At 41.1% G+C, this 21,324-nt stretch overlaps 1 protein-coding gene across 3 annotated transcripts in view; it reads left to right on the forward strand.

Moving 5' to 3' along the window:
• The window catches only part of P4HA2 (prolyl 4-hydroxylase subunit alpha 2), a 102,377-nt gene that overhangs the window by 34,847 nt on the left and 46,206 nt on the right, over positions 1-21,324 (forward strand). For all 3 annotated transcript variants that reach the window (XM_063447419.1, XM_063447418.1, XM_063447417.1), the window contains exons 8-9: positions 1,962-2,138; positions 16,637-16,707. In XM_063447419.1, coding sequence (XP_063303489.1) covers positions 1,962-2,138; positions 16,637-16,707 — 248 coding nt within the window. The remainder of the gene's footprint in view (positions 1-1,961; positions 2,139-16,636; positions 16,708-21,324) is intronic.

Raw genomic sequence — 21,324 nt, forward strand, 5'->3', positions numbered from 1 at the left:
TCAAAATGTTTTGATCTAATTGAAAAAGAAGCAGAAAATATCATTTGTCTTGTAATAAATGAATTGGAAAAAGGATATTGGCATTAATATAAGCTATGAGGAATGGGTAAAAAACACTGAACATTGTTTCAAAGAATGTACACTGCCTCAACCTAGTAGAATTACAGTATAAAATAATGAACAGGTGGTACTTAACACCAAATAAAATAGCTAAAATGTATATATGTGACTCAGACAAATGTTGGCGATGCGAGGCTCAAGCAGCTGGAATGCTGCATATATGGTGGAAATGTGGACCAATCTTTCTTTTTTGGAAAATGATCGCTTGTAAGATAAATGTGTTGATTAATATTAAGATTGATCCAAACCCGGGTATGTATTTGTTGCAATTACATATAGCCCAAAACTTCGGGCAATATTCCATAATGATTATACACATTTTGCTAGCGGCTAAAATAGTGGTCGCTAGAAATTGGAAATCTACTAAAGTCCCAGTATGGGAGGCAGTAAAAGAACAAGTGATATATCAGATAAAAATGGAAATGGGTATTGGTAGAGAAATAACTACATTGAAAGAATGGCTTAGTAAGATACAACAGATTTAAAGAACATATTAATATATATATTGAAGGCAGGTAGTTACCCTTCTTACATTATTTATAAAAAAAAAAGGGTCATGAATAGACCCATATAGATCTAAAATGGTATGAGAAACTCCTTCCACTTTCTAACCTCTATCACAGGAATCTATGTTTTTGTGTTGTATTGTGGGTATGTCATGTTAAATTGGACAAGCCAAATGGTTGATAAGTAATTTATTGAGATGTATCAGACACGGTATCTAGTTATATAGGTGGGATTTGTGCTCATGCTTGTCAATATGTTGTGAAATATTGTAATATTTTACGTATGTATATAGTATGTTATTTTTTCCAAAATAAAAGAAAAATTAAACATGAAAATAAAAAAAAATGACATTTGGACAAAATATAGTGTTTGGTGAATAACCCTGTAGGTCATGTGAGTAGGCCTTCATTATTTGTAAATTTTCAAAATTCAAAAAAATTATTTGAAAGAAAATTAAATAACTATATGTACGTTATTCACATAGCACCTATATCAAATCCTGTTAAGAGCTTAATTTGGTCTCCAATGTAGAAAAAGGTTTAGTATAAAAATATGATGCACAACAGAAACACAAATTAAAATGTTGCGCATAAATTAATCGCCCATGTTGAAAATAGAAATGTGAGCCATGTTAAAGACTAATCAAAAACGTCTGTGGATACCACCACCACTAATGTCACCCAGGCCTCTTAATCTCAATGACGTATGCTGGGTACTATGGCCCTGTAATTTTAATCTCTTACGGTAAAACATTGCCATTTTCATAGAAACAGTAAAGTTTACATTGAAGAGTTAAACATGCCTCTAGTGGCTGTTTTCCTGAAAGCAACTAGAGGTGCTTCCTCTTCAACAATGGAGTAAAACTCAGTCATGTGACGTTCGATGTCCATGAGGATGTCGAAAATAATCAAATGTGACTCATAGTAAAGCATTCAATTCAAGCATTAGATTGGATGTGCACATGGCGCTTGCGCATGTGCATAATGTTCCCAGTGCTTCTCTAGGAGGATGGGATGTGACGCCTGCAGGAATATGTCACTTGAGGCAGAGCGTCAGCATTAGCAAAGTAGTCTTGGCCTTGAAGGAAAGGAAAAAAAACGTATTTTACTAATTTTTATTACACATGCGGTGGGGGAGCACTAATCGAAATAGGGACAGGGGCATTCTGCATTATAGCGTTTTGAATACAGATTTGTATTTGTAACTGCTATAGTATTCCTTTAAGTTTAATACTCTGGGCACCAAAAAGTATCAAACACATTTTGGAAAGCACAATAAATAAATAGCTTGAAACAAAGAAGCTAAGATTTAATTATCTTTTCACTGCTTTACAGACTCCAAAAAGACGGAAGAGACTACACTGTAGATATCATGATGGAAATAAAAACCCCAGTCTAGTAATCAGCCCTGTTAAGGAAGAAGATGAATGGGACAGCCCTCATATTGTCAGATACCATGATATTATGTCTGATGAGGAAATAGAGAAAATTAAGGAGCTGGCAAAACCAAAAGTGAGTATGCATGCTGAAACTTAAAACTGTGTACGACGAAGGTCATTTCATTTCTCTGGACAAGAACAATACATTTGTAAAATAGAGGGTGGGACAAGTTCATAGGGTTCGAGGAATCAAAAACTTATTTTATTAATGAACCAATTTTAACAATATTAAAAATCGGAGATTTATTTGACTAGGTATGGAATATGAAATCTTTCAAATGTGCTCTATTTGTCGCTTCGCATAGTCAGGCTTTTTCGATTGCTAACTTTAGTTAATATACGAAGAAACGAATGATGAATAGGGTAGATCCAATAATTCACATAGCTATATGCAAACCATTGAAAAAGACCACATTCATTGCCTACCTCAAAGCTGCAAAGTAGGGGGTAACCCAGAGAAAATACACAGAAAAGGAGACCCTTGAAACAAGGGGATCCTGAGAAGCAACTTTGGACACGGAAAAGGCACTTGAATGCCCGGTAACAGGAAAGAGAGAGAGAGAGTAATAGGAGAATGAACAGGTGAGAGATAATGAATCATAACCTGTACCCCCAACTTGCTTGATATATCATACTAGTACAAAATAATAGTAAAACTAGATGAATAGCCCCGCACGAGGGCTATAGAGGAGTAACAAACAAGAGAACCCCCAAAAATATCTCTCCAATAGCTGCCTAGTATAATATGTGGATACAACCACCTTAACTAGGGCAAACACACTAAATGCCTGCTACCGTTGGCAAACCGAAAAGTCACCTAATAAAAACTATAAAGTGCTACCTAAAAGTGTAAGACAAACATAAGAAAAATAAAGTAAAGGAAACGCTCGACGCGCGTTTCAGCGTGTATGCACGCCGTCGTCAGGAGCTAGTCAAACACTGTGTGCTCCCAGGCTTCTTAAATATCCGACGTATCATGACCAGATGGCTTGCAGCTGATCGAGGCAAATTGAAGGTGTCATTCTGTCCCACCTCCTATGCCGCATCATAGCCGAGTAGTGCCTATGCATTGGTGGAAGTGTGGGTCAATCATAAGGTGATCCCACAACGGATCCGCCTATCCTCATTGCTGCACACACTCGGCGGCGGTCATAGGTTCAACAGCATGTCCGTCAAATGTGGGCGGACAAGGGGGAGGGGATGCAGTAACTAGCAATCCAATCGCCCTGAATCCTTCAATGCTGGGCTGTCCAGCTAAGTGGGAGTGTGAAGCTCCGTCAAAGAGGCGGGGTTTCATGTCAATCACTCAAATCTGGTAAAAGGGGATTATTCACTAAACTAGCACATCGCACATACACCGATTATGGTGCTTAACGAGGGCTAATAGATAAATAAACAAACCACTTATGAGTGCCCACGATGGAAGATCATATTACGACATCTAACCCAAGCTTAAAGGTGGAATGAATGCTGCAAGACCAACTTTATAACTCCACTATCTTAGAGGGTTATGCTAATGCATAACATGGGTTAATACATCAAACCCATATGCTGCAAAGAGCTACAAAGAAAGACAGAGAGAGGGGCCATTAGTTAAACTGCGTTAAATGACAGTCCCTCAATTAAAGGGATAGTACTATTAAGTCAGATAAAGAGCTAGTGATTACACACAATGTTGTTCCAAAGAACAGATGACAAAAAACAAAAAAACTTTATTATTTACATATATACACCATTGCGCAGTCAGCAATTTAAGGATTTAAAAATAGTTCTAAGAGGGTGACTAGCCTATTAATCGTGGATGTTATAGTACCCTTTAAACTATAAAAATTGAGTAAATGAGAACCCCTCATTGAGTCCTTTAGGGGAGAGTGTTTTTAATTTGTAAATCCAATAGGACTCCCTTTGTCTCAATTTGCGGTCCCAGTCACCTTTTCGTTGGGGCTGGGGTATAAGTTCTATGCCCATAAAACGTAATCTGCTGGATGAATTAGCATGATATATCTTCAAATGTCTGGAGATAGGGGTTTCCAGTCTCCTTCTGACAGAGTTCACATGTTCCCTAATGCGGAATTTAAAGGGGCGGAAGGTCTTCCCCACGTACTTAATTCCACATGAACACGTCAGAAGGTAGATGACCCCCTCCGTACGACAGTTGAAGAAAGATTGTACATGATGGACTTCGTGATTGGAACTATCTGAAAACATCTTAGTGTCTTTGGGTATAAATTGGCAGGCACTAAAGTGTCCGCAACCATACGTGCCTTTAGGAAGATATGGTTTGGCTAAATTGCCAATTGGTCCAAAATGGCTAGGTACCAATAAATCCCTAAGGTTTTTCCCCCTCCGAGCTGTAACTGACGGAAAGGGGGAGATCACTGATTTTAGTTGTTCGTCTGCCGTCAGGATTGGCCAATATCTGCCAAGGATCGACAGCATGGTATGCCAACCTGCATCAAAAGTTCCGATGCAACGGATTTGGTGACTAATAATTGGATTGTTGTCTTTAAGAAGGTCACGTCTTTCGGACTTTAAGGCCCTTGAGTAAGCAATAGAACTTTTTGTCTTACAGAAAGGCCTCACGTTTGTACCTACCCCTTCGTTCAATAAATTTATTTGGACTAAAGATTTGAATTTGTTTGCCCGTAAATTAGCCTTATTTAAATATCACACCACTAGGAGAGAGCATAAGGCACAGAATTTAGGGCTAACGGTGAAAGACTTAGAATGCCTAGACACTCTGGTCGATTTGTTGCAATGCAACGAGGAAGGTGGACAGCCTGACGTACCCCAGACTGGTTTGAAACCCAGGAGCACTTTTACTCCCCATTTTAAGGATTATAAAAGTATAGAGGTTTTTCTGGAAATGGTATGCAGGGACATTGAATGTATTAACCCTAACGATTTGGACTTTAAAACAAACGGTAATTTAACATATGCCGAAATGAATGCCCTTAAATCTCTTCGTGATAATCCGCATATTATCATTAAACCCTCGGATAAGGGCGGTAACATTGTAATAATGGACCGCCCTTATTATATAACTATGGTTAACCGACTATTGAGCGATACTAAAACTTATCGCACTTTACAGACGGACCCCACGGGGGAATATATCCTTGAGGCGAAGGGCCTTTTGTCCCTGGCATTTGACAATAAACTTATCACTAAAGATGAGCTTGATTTTATGTTTACTAGGCACCCTACGATATCAACTTTTTATAGTTTGCCAAAAATCCATAAATCCATGACAAACCCTACGGGACGACCAATAGTCTCTGGTACAGGAAACTTAACTCAAAATATGAGTATCTATCTTGATAAAGTAATGAGTCCCTTTGTTTTAGCACTTCCTTCGTACGTAAGGGACACCAAACAGATGCTTCAAACTGTGGAAAGTCTAGTAGTACCCAAAGATGCAGTACTATGCAGTCTGGACGTGGAGGCTCTCTACAGCTCCATCCCACATAACTTGGGTATTAAGAACTTGAGACTTATTTTACAACAACAGTCCAAATTTGCTCAAGAATATATCGATTTTGTATGTGCTATTTTGAATTTTGTACTTACCAAAAACATATTTTTGTTCAATGGGACCATCTACCATCAAATCGTTGGCACAGCTATGGGCACATCTTGTGCTCCATCTTATGCCAATTTATACCTGGGCACCTGGGAGCACAGACTGTCAATAGATGTTCGTCTGACCCAATATATGACTCTGGTATATTGTTGGAAACGCTACATTGACGACGTGCTGGTAGTGTGGCTGGGGTCTACAGAAGACTTTAACAAGTTCGTACAACTGCTTAACGATAATGACTTAAATCTACATTTCACTAGTGAAATTGGGGGTAAACATTTAAATTTTCTGGACATTACATTGTCCTTGCAGGATGAATACATATCCACTACCCTGTTCCGTAAAAAGACTGCCACAAACAGTTTTTTGAACTGGCAGAGTCATCACCCCTACCCTTCAAAGGCTGGCATACCGACTGGACAGTACCTGCGTTTACGCAGGAACTGTTCTACGGTGGATGATTTTAAAATCAAAGCAGCCAACTTAAGAAAATCATTCAAAGATAAAGGGTACCCCAACAGGGTATTAAAAAGGGCTTACTCAAGGGCCTTAAAGTCCGAAAGACGTGACCTTCTTAAAGACAACAATCCAATTATTAGTCACCAAATCCGTTGCATCGGAACTTTTGATGCAGGTTGGCATACCATGCTGTCGATCCTTGGCAGATATTGGCCAATCCTGACGGCAGACGAACAACTAAAATCAGTGATCTCCCCCTTTCCGTCAGTTACAGCTCGGAGGGGGAAAAACCTTAGGGATTTATTGGTACCTAGCCATTTTGGACCAATTGGCAATTTAGCCAAACCATATCTTCCTAAAGGCACGTATGGTTGCGGACACTGTAGTGCCTGCCAATTTATACCCAAAGACACTAAGATGTTTTCAGATAGTTCCAATCACGAAGTCCATCATGTACAATCTTTCTTCAACTGTCGTACGGAGGGGGTCATCTACCTTCTGACGTGTTCATGTGGAATTAAGTACGTGGGGAAGACCTTCCGCCCCTTTAAATTCCGCATTAGGGAACATGTGAACTCTGTCAGAAGGAGACTGGAAACCCCTATCTCCAGACATTTGAAGATATATCATGCTAATTCATCCAGCAGATTACGTTTTATGGGCATAGAACTTATACCCCAGCCCCAACGAAAAGGTGACTGGGACCGCAAATTGAGACAAAGGGAGTCCTATTGGATTTACAAATTAAAAACACTCTCCCCTAAAGGACTCAATGAGGGGTTCTCATTTACTCCATTTTTATAGTTTAAAGGGTACTATAACATCCACGATTAATAGGCTAGTCACCCTCTTAGAACTATTTTTAAATCCTTAAATTGCTGACTGCGCAATGGTGTATATATGTAAATAATAAAGTTTTTTTGTTTTTTGTCATCTGTTCTTTGGAACAACATTGTGTGTAATCACTAGCTCTTTATCTGACTTAATAGTACTATCCCTTTAATTGAGGGACTGTCATTTAACGCAGTTTAACTAATGGCCCCTCTCTCTGTCTTTCTTTGTAGCTCTTTGCAGCATATGGGTTTGATGTATTAACCCATGTTATGCATTAGCATAACCCTCTAAGATAGTGGAGTTATAAAGTTGGTCTTGCAGCATTCATTCCACCTTTAAGCTTGGGTTAGATGTCGTAATATGATCTTCCATCGTGGGCACTCATAAGTGGTTTGTTTATTTATCTATTAGCCCTCGTTAAGCACCATAATCGGTGTATGTGCGATGTGCTAGTTTAGTGAATAATCCCCTTTTACCAGATTTGAGTGATTGACATGAAACCCCGCCTCTTTGACGGAGCTTCACACTCCCACTTAGCTGGACAGCCCAGCATTGAAGGATTCAGGGCGATTGGATTGCTAGTTACTGCATCCCCTCCCCCTTGTCCGCCCACATTTGACGGACATGCTGTTGAACCTATGACCGCCGCCGAGTGTGTGCAGCAATGAGGATAGGCGGATCCGTTGTGGGATCACCTTATGATTGACCCACACTTCCACCAATGCATAGGCACTACTCGGCTATGATGCGGCATAGGAGGTGGGACAGAATGACACCTTTAATTTGCCTCGATCAGCTGCAAGCCATCTGGTCATGATACGTCGGATATTTAAGAAGCCTGGGAGCACACAGTGTTTGACTAGCTCCTGACGACGGCGTGCATACACGCTGAAACGCGCGTCGAGCGTTTCCTTTACTTTATTTTTCTTATGTTTGTCTTACACTTTTAGGTAGCACTTTATAGTTTTTATTAGGTGACTTTTCGGTTTGCCAACGGTAGCAGGCATTTAGTGTGTTTGCCCTAGTTAAGGTGGTTGTATCCACATATTATACTAGGCAGCTATTGGAGAGATATTTTTGGGGGTTCTCTTGTTTGTTACTCCTCTATAGCCCTCGTGCGGGGCTATTCATCTAGTTTTACTATTATTTTGTACTAGTATGATATATCAAGCAAGTTGGGGGTACAGGTTATGATTCATTATCTCTCACCTGTTCATTCTCCTATTACTCTCTCTCTCTTTCCTGTTACCGGGCATTCAAGTGCCTTTTCCGTGTCCAAAGTTGCTTCTCAGGATCCCCTTGTTTCAAGGGTCTCCTTTTCTGTAACTTTAGTTAATGTTTTAAGGCTCTAGCACTTGAATTTCTGCCTAATATCTTCCTGCAAGGTCACCCCGCAACAGATGGGGTTTTTCTGTAAGAAAGAAGCAACAATTTAGCTTTTTTAGCCATTTAAATGAGCTTTGTCAGACATGATGAGTTGTTGAATAAATTAATTGTTTTCTCTGGCTAATTTATTGTTCCTTAATGAAATTACCAATGGTGAATCTTCAAAGACTCAGTTCTAATATGAACCTGCAACAAAAAAACGGAACTACTAACAAATAAGTTTATTTACCTGTCAAATCCTACTGTGAATTTTGGTCCAGCCTGTTTCATTTGCCCTTTTGATGGAAGCTTGGTGTTGTTGTCCATCAGCTGTTTTACGCATTCAATTTAGACTTCCTAGTTCTTATATATAATTATGATAGAAAAATCAATTTCCATCTTCCTGATATATGTGTGTGTGTATGTTTGTATGTATGTGTGTATGTATGTATGTGTGTATGTGTATATATATATATATATATATATATATATATACACCGTATATACGCGTATATAATTTTTTTGTGCTGAAAAACCCCAACTCGACTTATACTCGAGTCAATGTCTGTATTATGGCAATTTACATTGCCATAATACAGACAAGGGGCTGTGTAGGAGGGGGGCTGGCAGAAAGTGTTTACTTACCTCTCCTGCAGCTCCTGTCAGCTCCCTTCTCCTCCGCGCCGGTCCGGTCAGCTCCCTCTGCATTTCCCAGTGTAAGTCTTGCGAGAGCCGCGGGGTCATAGCGCGGCCGCGAGACTTACACTGGGAGTTGCAGAGGGAGCTGACCGGACCGGCGCGGAGGAGACAGGAGCTGCAGGAGAGGTAAGTAAACGCTCTCTGCCAGCCCCCTCCACTGAACTGCCAATGCCACTGGACCACCAGGGAGTGAGAGCCCCCCTCCCTGCCATGTATCAAGCAGGGAGGGGGGACGAAAAAAAAAATATAAATAATAATAAAATAATATTTTAAAAATAATAATAAAATGAAAAAAACAATAAAATAAAAAATAATATAACATAAAATAATAATTAAAAAAATAATAAAAATGCCCACCCCCCACCAAAGCTCTGCAACACATACACAAACACACACTGCATTCATACACACACACTGCACTCATATACACACACACACTGCACTCATACACACACACACTGCACTCATACACACACACACTGCATTCATACATACACACACTGCACTCATACATACACACACACTGCATTCATACATACACACACACTGCATTCATACATACACACACACTGCATTCATACATACACACACACTGCACTCATACACACACACACTGCACTCATACACACACACTGCATTCATTCATACACACACACTGCACTCATACATACACACACACTGCACTCATACATACACACACACACTGCATTCATACACACACACTGCATTCATTATATACACACACTGTAAATAAATATTCAATTAATATAATTTTTTTAGGATCTAATTTTATTTAGAAATTTACCAGTAGCTGCTGCATTTCCCACCCTAGTCTTATACCCGAGTCAATAAGTTTTCCCAGTTTTTTGGGGTAAAATTAGGGGCCTCGGCTTATATTCGGGTCGGCTTATACTCAATTATATACGGTGTATATATATATATATATATATTTGTAGTCGGGGCAATATAGCCAAACAGAGACATTTTAGCATAATATAAACATAAAACCATAAGTTAGCACCAGTCGGTTGTGGTGTGCCGGAACCGACAAAGCAGTAGGCCTGTAATAAAAGTGGGCCCACCTTAGATGGTGTTATGAATAGGGGGAGTGGTGGGAGGGTTGACTCGCCAGACCAGCAACGGTAAGGTGGGAGTGGATTGGCAGCCCTTTTAAAGGGGAACCAAACCCCTCCCACAACTACAGGCCAAGCCTTCAAATTTGTAGTCGGGGCAATATAGCCGAACAGAGAAATCTTAGCATAATATAAACATAAAACCATAAGTTAGCACCAATCGGTTGTGGTTATGCCGGAAATGACAAAGCAGTAGGCCTGTAATAAAAGTGGGCAAAGGAAATTACCAGGAAACATAAATCGTGCAAAACTTCATTTATTGAGATAAGTCACATAAAGCTTGTCTTAATTCTTTAACGGGATTAGGTATGTAAAGTGTGTAGGCGGAGGATTTCCAGCGTCCCATAGCCTTAATAATATGAGCAGGTATGTGGTTAGCGGAAGCCGAAGATGCTGCCCCTATACGGAAAGAGTGACCTGAAAATTGATTGGGGTTTAGGCCGAGCCTGGTTAACAGTAGTCGTATGTATAACATGAATTTAGCTGTGGTCAGAGTGTGTCCATGTAGTTCAAACAAAGGCTGTTGGGGTTGTTTTTGGACTGAAAGGGAATACGTATCCAAAACTTTAACTGGACACCATTTATTGTGAGTAGGGTACAGATGAATTTGAATAGTATGTCCTTCTGTGCTGGTTTTAGATTGTCTTAGGGAGAGAATGTAACGGTCGGTATATTTTTGTAAATCATTAGTTCTTAGGTAGTCGTGGGCTGTGATGGTCATCGTTGTAAATTCACTGGGACGTAGGAACCCGTAAAAAGCGAGATATAGGGTTCAAAAGGAGACGAATCTAATAAGTTGGATAGAGAGTGGAATATGTTGTCTATGGGTAGTCGTTGTGAGGGGACATGTGTATCTAATTTTGTAATGCCTTTAAGTAATGTTTTAATTTGATATGATGTCAAGAAACCTGTAGTGTTAGGTTGTTGGATAAGCATATGGTGCTGAATTCCGGTAAGGTACAGTTTGAGGTTGATGTGGCAAAAAGAGGTAAAACCTAATATCGTTTCTAGCGCAAACATGTCGTGGATGTGGAACTCGGTGATAAATTTCGTGAAAACGTGAAAAGCCCTATCATAAGTGTTCCTAGTGTTTACTGAGAGTGCTAGATGAGAAATGTGACGTGCGTGATTTAACAAAGTCTTTAATCCATGATCATGTCTTGGAATAGAGGTGCAGGTGTCGCTTGTCTGGAAGTGTTGGGTAGTGTTGAGAAGAAAGCCTGGAAACGAAACCGAGACAAGTGATCAGCCGAGGTGTTTGTGTACCCCGGGATGTGTATACATGTTATGAAGAATTGGCTAGTGGCCGCTACCCATGTGAGTCGTCTTAGTAGTCTCATGATGACCAGTGATGCAGATCGGCCTTTATTGACAATATGGCATGTGGCCATATTATCTGAGAAGCACCTGACCATGTGGCCAGACCAATATGGTCCCCAAGCAATGGATGCCGCCACGATGGGGTATAACTCGAATAAAGCCGAGGTATCAGATAATTTGGGTAGTGATTTGACTTCAGTCGGCCAAGGGCCCCAAAGCCATTGATCACCCCAGATGGCCGCAAAGCCTGTGTTAGCTGCGGCATCTGACCAAAGTGTAGGAGAAGTGTCGGAGGGGGGTGGTATAAACATGGTTCGCCCGTTCCAAGAGGTGAGAAAATGCCCCCACATGCATAAGTCCGAGGTTGCGTGTCTGAGGTGAATAGTGGGAATAAAGATAGCCTTAGGGTATGATCCTCATGGCAAAATTGAGAGACCCTAGCAGTGATTGAAGTTCTTTGCGATTGCAATGACCTTGTAGCAGGTAATGTTCAATACTTGTCAGGGTACGCTCAATCTTGTCCTGAGGGAGACTAGCTTGCATGTGTATCGTGTCTAGTTGGATCCCCAAAAATTGCATGTTGGTATCTGGACCCATAGTTTTGTGAGGGATTCAAACAAAAACAAAATGTGTTTCAAACAACTGGGTGGGAGTGTGTTATTCTCAATCATGAGGAAATCGTCCAGATAGTGAATAACCGAAGGACATTTACACACATTAAGTAACAACCAACATAAAGCTTCTGCAAACGTGTCAAAAATACGTGGGCTACTTTTGGAGCCAAAAGTTACACGAGTGAAGAAATAATACATCCCCTGCCACTTAATGCCGTGTAGATGCCATAGGGAAGGATGCATGGGTAGTAATTTAAAAGCGTTTACCATGCTGGTTTTACTTAGCCATGCCCCTTTGCCAGCTTGAAGAATAGCCCCTATGGCATGGTCGATAGTGGCGTAGTAAAGTGAAAATTCTTCGGAGGGTATTAGAGAGTTAAGGCTGGGGACAGTGGAGGAATGTGGTGCAGATAAATCAATTATCAGTCTGGGTTTAAGTGAGGTCTTCCCTGTGACCACCCCTATGGGATTGGTTCTCCAAGATGCGAAGGGTGGGGAAAAGAATGGCCCTAACAGAAACCCTTGTTTCACCTCAGTGGATATAAGAGTGGTTACCAACTGTGGATCGTCTAACGTGGATTGTAGATTGCTGCATTTTAGTGTACCGGAGGGTAGATGGACCAACCCTGTGTGAAACCCTTCAGTCATTCCAGTAATAATATTGTCAATGAAATGACGTGATGGATGTAGTTGTAATAGCGAGGTTAATAATGTGATGTTCACACACGTGTGATACGGTTTGGGGAACGCTTTATTCGGGCACATAGTCTTGGCATGGGCCCTGAAACAGTGGGAACATACATGCATCAGTCTGCAAGAACTGAAACCACAATTCCCTGCATTAAAGTTATTACAAACCTTAGATTTACCAAGAAATACAATATCCTTACCAAGTTTGTCTTTTAATCCTCTAGCAGATTTAGGAAAGTTAGAGGTAGATTGATTTTGTTCTATTTCTGCTGTGTTTGGGCAGAAATGAGTATGGTGTGCTGTCGATGCACAAATTGCACAAACTGCACAAGCTGGAGGCCTGAGGCCTGCAAAATGCCTGCAGAAAACCTCAGTGTCCAATTTACTCCAATTAATGCTCAAATTGAACTGAGCCAGAGCTGCAGCCACCTTTGCAGAAAAGGTAATCATAAAAAGCAGTACCACCGTATTTGTGCCCCAGGTCCACCATCTTGTGCATGTATGCATCCAGCTCTGCTCTTTTCCTTGGGTATACTGAGCAGTAAACATCCCTATAGATCCCAAAACCTAGTACAAATTCAGGGATGTTCAATTTTTTTGTTCAGCCTCAGGTCTCTTGCTCTTAGTACAACTGATATATCCCCATATGCAAATGTCCTATTCTCTAGGACATCCTGGGAGGTTATGAGCAATGAAACCAGGTTTACATCCTTGCCTTCCAGAATGTCCTTTTTGAGATGAGATGGGACCATGTGCGAAGGATTAATAGCTTCAATAATTGAAAAGGATTCCAATTAATTACCAGGCATAATATCAGCAAGAGGTTGACTGGCGACAATTGGATTTGTAGTGGTCTGTTTAGCACCACTTTCTTCCAATGTATCCAGTCTATCGCTAATTGTGCTGATGGATGACATAAGAGAGGTCATCATGGTGTAAAATGCTGGCAATTGTGTGCCACTAGGGCCTTCCCCTGCATCAGAGTTGTCAGTGTTAGTGTTTAAGAGCCTGAACAACTCTGCCTTCCTAGCAGTAGCAGGGAAAGGGATGCAGCGTCTTCTAAGTTCTGCAGTGAGACGTGGGATGGTCAATGATCTGAGTGAAGAAGGACTATTAACTTCTGTTTCAGGAACACGGGTATCAGGCCTAGCGGGTGTGCAGGGTAGCGAGAGTTCCTCAGGGATATCAGGAGTATTTGACATAACTGAAAAATATAAGGTAGCTTTAATCAATCACTCTGTAATGAATGGGTGGGTACTGGTAAGGCTAGCTAAATACCAATCGGTGAAACAATTATACTTTGTGATAGTGACCGATGAGTCCTTACTAATTGCCAAGCGGCTTGAGAGGCACTACCTATGCGTGGGCCCGAGGGGAGAGTATGAGGCCACCGAACGTTGTGGCGGGGTGTTGGCCTCTCGGTGATAGTTTAAAGCATAAGATAGAATAGGAGTGATAGGTGAGGCCCTCTCTATGCAACTTTGCGAGACGGCTAGCTATGATTTGGCCCAAGGGACGTATTCCTCAGAGTATGAGTATGAGGATGGGGGTGTTGGCCTTGCGGGACCACTAGCCTATGGATTAAGACCAGAAAATTCAATACCTAATTGGGTTACGTAACATAGGACCAGTACCCCTCAGAACATAGAAAGTAATGGGTTCTGGCGTAGTACCTGATATGTGAGTCAGGCTGAGTTGTCCAAGTAGAGGTAACCAGCGACTGAAAAAGTATCGGGATGTTTACCTGTGGACATGAGATTTGATATATAAACATCTGACCGTAATGTAGTTGTTTGGCCAGATCGTGGGCCCTAAAACAAGAACCTACCCGACACTCTGCAAAGGGTAGTTTTAAACGAAAAGAAGATGACGGATTCCGTGCTTGTAAAAGCTGCCGTCCCGCGTATAATAACCTCAAAGAGTAAATTTACACATTTACCTATTTTTTATGTGTATTGTTGGCCTTTGAAATTGAAACATAATAAATTCCAACCAACCTATAAGGTAAATACAATTAACACAGGTGTCAGAAATCACAATTCCTAGTACGAACCCCTGGTATGAACCTGTGAAAAAAGGTCAGGAAAATCAGGACACATCATCCATGTTTAACCATTTATATTAGTAGAATTTTATAAGGGACTGTAATAACGTTTGTAACCAGTAGGGGCAAAATCCCTTGGAGTACCGTTTGAAATTTGTGCTTATTTCGTGAGTTGTATGTAATCCCCGAAAGAACTAGATAGAGTATTGAAACATACGAATGGATACATCCTAAGTGTAAATCCTAAACCGAACGGCTTTTCAAGTTTGACTGTTTTAGCCTAAACTGTGTAATTCATCCTCAACTGCTAGCTTAAACTTATTCTTAATGTTGTAGAAATCCCAGGTTTAGAATTACGTAGGTTAGTAGCATTTACATCATTCTCAAAAAAAGAACCGTTATGGATTTCTTACTACTTTAATTTCTTCACCCTGAGTAATGTGAAATAATGACCTGTTTAGAAACCTTGTTGACGTGAGTCAGAGTTCCATAATAATATGTTTTCTAAGGGTACACTTCTGTTTGCAATATGCGCAAGACTCAAAAACGCAACACTATTGCTTGTTTTTAATCCTTGCAAACGTCACTCCTGCTTTATAGTGTAACTGCAAAATTTTCATTTTGCAGTTATGGATCACAGAAGTGATCTGAATTTGAAAGAATTGTTACGTGCCAAGGGAGGGCGTTTTGAAATAAATATTTTATTTTTAATTTTTTTAAATGTTTTTTAATGATCTGTATTCAGTTTTCCTGGCCCACGCAATTCTGAATGCGCCAAACTCTTTTGTGTGGTTTTAGTCACCATAACAACTAGAGAACACAATATAAACCATATGGAAACTGATTGACAGCATTGGACTGGCCAGCTGAAATTTGGCAAGAAGAATAGCATACTTGATTTATGTGTCGTGGACAAAAGTGAAGAAGAAGGGTAGGGAGAAGTCATTTGTCCATTTTTTAAAAATTTTTTTTTTACAGCTGTGCATCTGTTGATCAGCCTGTATAGTAAGGGACTTATTACTACATTTTTTAGGGGTAAATTCATTTACTACTCACTAACACTGATTAAGAGGAGGCTTATGTCAAGTCCTGTTTCCTGCGAAGACATTCTTGCACAGTAAATGCCTATAGTTAAAGGGACACTCCAGGCACCCAGACCACTTCTGCCCATTGGAGTGGTCTGGGTGCCAACTCCCACTACTCTTAACCCTGCAAGTGTAATTATTGCAGTTTTTTATAAACTGCAATAATTACCTTGCAGGGTTATCTCCTCCTCTAGTGGCTGTCTACTATACAGCCACTAGAAGGCACTTCCGTGTCCATAGCACAGGAAACCTGTGCTAGAGCGTCGCTGGGTGAGGACCTCCAGCGTCGCTCAATTCCCCATAGGAAAGCACTGAAAAGCATTTTCAATGCTTTTCTATGGAGTGCTCAAATGCGTATGCACGGCATTGCCGCGCATGCGCATTAGGTTTCTTCAGCCGGCGGGCGGGATCAGTCTCGCCCACCGGCTGACGTAATCACTGGGTGGAGCGGCGGCGAGCAGAAACCACCGCCGAGGGACATCGGCGGGGTCTCAGCTAAGTGACCTGAAGGGGGTTTTCACCCCTTCAGCTACCGGGGGATGGGTGATAGGAGGGAGAGGGGACCTGCAGTGCCAGGAAAACGGATAGTTTTCCTGGCACTGGAGTTTCCCTTTTACAAAGTCAAGCATATGTGACAGTTTGATAGCTTTGATGGTGAATGCTGTTAAATACATCTGTTAAAGAATGAGCCAATGACCATATTGCAGTTTTATAAACAACATTTTTGTTTTCTTTCCCTCCTTAGTTGGCAAGAGCCACTGTGCGTGACCCTAAAACTGGTGTCTTGACGTTTGCCAATTACAGAGTTTCTAAAAGGTAAGCTACACTTTCATAATAATGTGAAGGTAAACTGATCCCCTTCCTGATTGTATTCTGGCTCCATATGAACATTACAGTTTACCGGTATGGTAAAACCATTTATGTGGTTTATTTACTTTTATGTTTATGTGGTTTAAAAGGGACCCACTACTTTGTCTATTTTAACTCTTTCTGAATTGCGTAACATTCGGCTCCATATATCAAAATGCTAACTGTCGAAAGACAGTCTATTGGTTTCTTTGGCAACGTCTTCTAATGCAGCACTTTGTATGGTATTTCTTGATAAATACGGCCATCCATTTTGACTTATCTGGGTTGGGCTCAAGACTGGTGACATCGCACACCATGATATCGATGCCAAAAAGGATAAAGAGGGTAAATCATTTAGTTTTTCTGATAATTGCATCTCTTACCAGGTTCTCTTGGAGGTCATAAAGATTGGAGATTACTCTGAAACCAGCAAATTGTAGTGAATTGGAAAGTGAATTGTAGAATTCAGGAAAGAAAACACGAAGCTGTGTTAACTATAGCTTATTTGTTTTGTTTACTGGAGTGACTGGCTGTGAAATCTATACAAATAATCTCTGATCTCTGATAGAGAAAAATAAAATCTATTTTTGTGAAAATGGGTAATGACCTCCCACATGCACCTGAACATCGAATGATGTGTCTATGCATTTAGCCAAGGCTTAAGTAGTAAATGCAGCTGTCTGTAACCTATACAGTGATCTATGCGAGAGATTTATAAAAGCATTGGTGAGTAATCTACACCTTATTATTGGAATTTTCTATATCTTAAAGAGAATCTGCCACCACTTCCTGACTCTCCGCTGCTGCAATCACATTACAGAGGTGTGGGTTACTACCTCCGGACTGCCTTCCTGTGATCGTCATTGATTTTCCCTGCTTTGGGATGTTTCCACAAGCAGGGCAAACCTCCTCCTTGACCCTGGCTTCGATTCCAGCATGTCCGTGTTTGAATGGAGTGACAGTCAGTCCATTACTTTACTTCCTAGCCAGCACAAGCTGCTCTGGCTATGGGTGGAGAGCAGAATGACTGCCTGTGGGAGGTCTCTTCTACTCTCCCTGTCAATTAATTCTTTGGTGATGCTTAAGACTTGATTGACAGATGAGAGAAAAAAAACTATTTTTATAAATAGTTTTTTGTCCCAGTCTATACATTTGCTAGCAAAATTTCTAGCATAAAGTATAGATTAAAATTAACCAAAAGTAGTTTTTGGCATGACCGGTGCCCTTTAATGATACGTTTTGGCCGTCTTTCCCACTATTGTTTTTTTTTTACTTTTCTGTAACCTTTTTCTTTTGTGTTACTTATGTGTGCCATTTTATGATCCAAAAACTTATTATCTTTGGTATTCTTTGATATATTTTTTTCTATAATTTGTTGTTTTTGTTTTTTATGACCCCTCTCAAAACTTTTCACCAGTGCTCTGTAAAAAAAAAAAGTATAGGTCTTTTTCTGAAATAAGCAGTTATGTCTCCACCTGCTGGGCACTGTCTGCAGTTCAAAGGTATTGATATATCATTTAAATGCAATCTTTTTTTTTTTTTAAAAAATAGGCATTGGGCCTAAAGATTAGATTTAGTTTTGAAATTTAGTTACCTGCTTATTCTGCGGCCTATCTTATGGTTGTTTTCAGAAAAGCAACAGGGAAGAGATCTCGTTCACATCTGGAGAGCCGGTGGTTGCCTACCCAGGGCCAGACTTGGGATACAAAGCAGTCCTGGAAAAAAATCTATGCCAGCTCATAAGTCATTGCAACCTTTAATTGTCACATCTAATATGTAAGGCTATGTCTTGTCACTCCAGATGATTGAGTAATATATAGACACACACACACACCCACACATGCAGTGGAAAAAAGTAGATGGTGAAAGCATCACACACACACACACACACACACACATATATATATATATATATATATATATATATATATATATATATATATACAGTATGCTAACTGTATAATGAAATGTTTTACTCTGAAAGGACCAATATTTTATATTGGAAAAATAAATATATATATTTATGATAGATATAAATATATATATTTATGATATTGGAAAAATAAATATATATATATTTATGATATATTTATTTTTCCAATATCATAAATATATATATTTATTTTTCCAATATAAAATATTGGTCCTTTCAGAGTAAAACATTTCATTATACAGTTAGCATACTCACATGTAGACACAAACAATCTCACTGATATACATAAGCTCATTGACATAAAACACAAGCTCACAGATGCACACGCATAGGCTCACTGACAGACAATCTCACTGGCACACACATGTTCCCTACAGAAAAGCTTGTTGACACACATATGCTTACTACAGACAAGCTCACTTTCACACACATGCTATCTGGCACACACACACACACACACACAAGCTAACTCACTAGCAGGCGCACACACACACAAGCTCTCTCAGTAGCAGACACACACACACACAAGCTCACTCACTAGCAGGCACACACCCACGCGCACACCCACAAGCTCTCTCACTAGCAGACACACACAAGCTCTCACTAGCAGGCACACAAACAAGCTCTCTCACTAGCAGGCACACCCACACACAAGCTATCTCACTAGCAGGCACATGCACACACACGCTCTCTCACTAGCAGGCACATGCACACACAAGCTCTCTCACTAGCAGGCACACACAAGCTCATTGACTAGCAGGCACACACACACACACACAAGCTCTCTTACTAGCAGGCACCCACACACAAGCTCTCTTACTAGCAGGCACCCACACACAAGCTCACTCACTAGCAGGCACACACACACACACACACACACACACGCGCACACACACAAGCTCTCTCACTAGCAGACAGACACAAGCTCTCTCACTAGCAGGCACACACACACACAAGCTCACTCACTAGCATGCACACACACACACACAAGTTCTCTCACTAGCACGCACACACACACAAGCTTATTCACTAGCAGGCAAACATACACACACAAGCTCTTTTACTAGCAGGCGCACACACACACACACACACACAATCACACAAGCTCTCTCATTAGCAGGCATGCACACACACACACAAGCTCTCTCACTAGCACACACACACACATAGGCTCTCTTACTAGCAGGCACACAAACACAATCACTGTCATGGCTGAAGCTTACCTGGCGCTGGTAGGTGAAGTTGCCATTTTCCTCTTCCTTCCAGCAAGGTCAGCAACGTGTGTGGGGGCGGAACTTACATGCGGGAGGCAGAATTTCCAGCCAGGGGGCAGGGCTTCCATGCTGGGGTGGGGCATGCAGCCTAAATTGAGGTAAACTTGGAAGGGAGACTGACCAGCTGCACCAGCCCCCAGCTCCTTCCTCTTTACTACCATCAGACTAACATAGGCTGGCACAGTCCGATTGGGAAAATACTTAAATCACAGTAGCCCAGCGGTTCCCAAACTGTGTGCTGCCGCAACGTGCACACAGGGGCGTGCAAAATATTTCCCCGGTGATATGAACATAGCACCGGGAACCGTCCGTGCCTCCCTCTCCCCTGCCGGCTGTGCAGGACCGGAGGGAAGATCAGAGATCTCCCTCCTTGGCCCGCTAGCACTGTAATGCTGGCAGTCGGCAGGGGAAGGAGGGAGAGAGTACCCAGGGAGCTCTAACCTGCAGCTCTGCCAGCTTCTCCTCTCGCAAGCTCTGAGTATTGCCGCAGTTACTATGGCAACACCCTGAATCTCGCGAGAGTGAACTCCAGCATGAGGAGCTGCTAGAGTTCACTCTCACCACATAGACCACCAGGGCTTCCACACCCGACCACCAGGGTTTAATACTGTCCCCCCTCCCAGGCAACGGTAAGCAGGGAGGGGGGTATGAAAAATTATTGTTTTAATAATATGCATACAAAATATACAATCCAACGCACTCGCTTTTTCACTAAACAATGATTTCAAATCTTACAGATTGTAATAGTTTTATTTAAAAACACTGAATCTAGGCAAAAATAATAGAGGTTTAGTTACATTATATGATCAGACCAGACTCTGGCACTCAACCTCAACGAAAAAAAGTATATTAAATGTATATTACCATTGGCCTCCAGGCCAATAGATAAAAAAGTAGAAATCAGGAGCACTCGCTTGGATTTTTCAAACGTGAATAAACTTACCGTTTATACTCGAGTATAAGCCGACCCGAATATAAGCCGAGGCCCCTAATTTTTCCCCAAAAAACTGGGAAAACTTATTGACTCGAGTATAAGACTAGGGTGGGAAATGCAGCAGCTACTGGTAAATTTCTAAATAAAATTAGATCCTAAAAAAAATATATTAATTGAATATTTATTTACAGTGTGTGTATAATGAATGCAGTGTGTGCGTATGAGTGCAGCGTGTGTGTGTATGAGTGCAGCGTGTGTGTATGAGTGCAGCGTGTGTGTATGAGTGCAGCGTGTGTATGAGTGCAGCGTGTGTATGAGTGCAGCGTGTGTGTGTATGAGTGCAGCGTGTGTGTGTATGAGTGCAGCGTGTGTATGAGTGCAGCGTGTGTATGAGTGCAGCGTGTGTATGAGTGCAGCGTGTGTATGAGTACAGCGTGTGTATG

The sequence above is a fragment of the Pelobates fuscus genome, chromosome 3 (genome assembly GCF_036172605.1).
Source record: "Pelobates fuscus isolate aPelFus1 chromosome 3, aPelFus1.pri, whole genome shotgun sequence".
Lineage (NCBI taxonomy): Eukaryota > Metazoa > Chordata > Amphibia > Anura > Pelobatidae > Pelobates > Pelobates fuscus.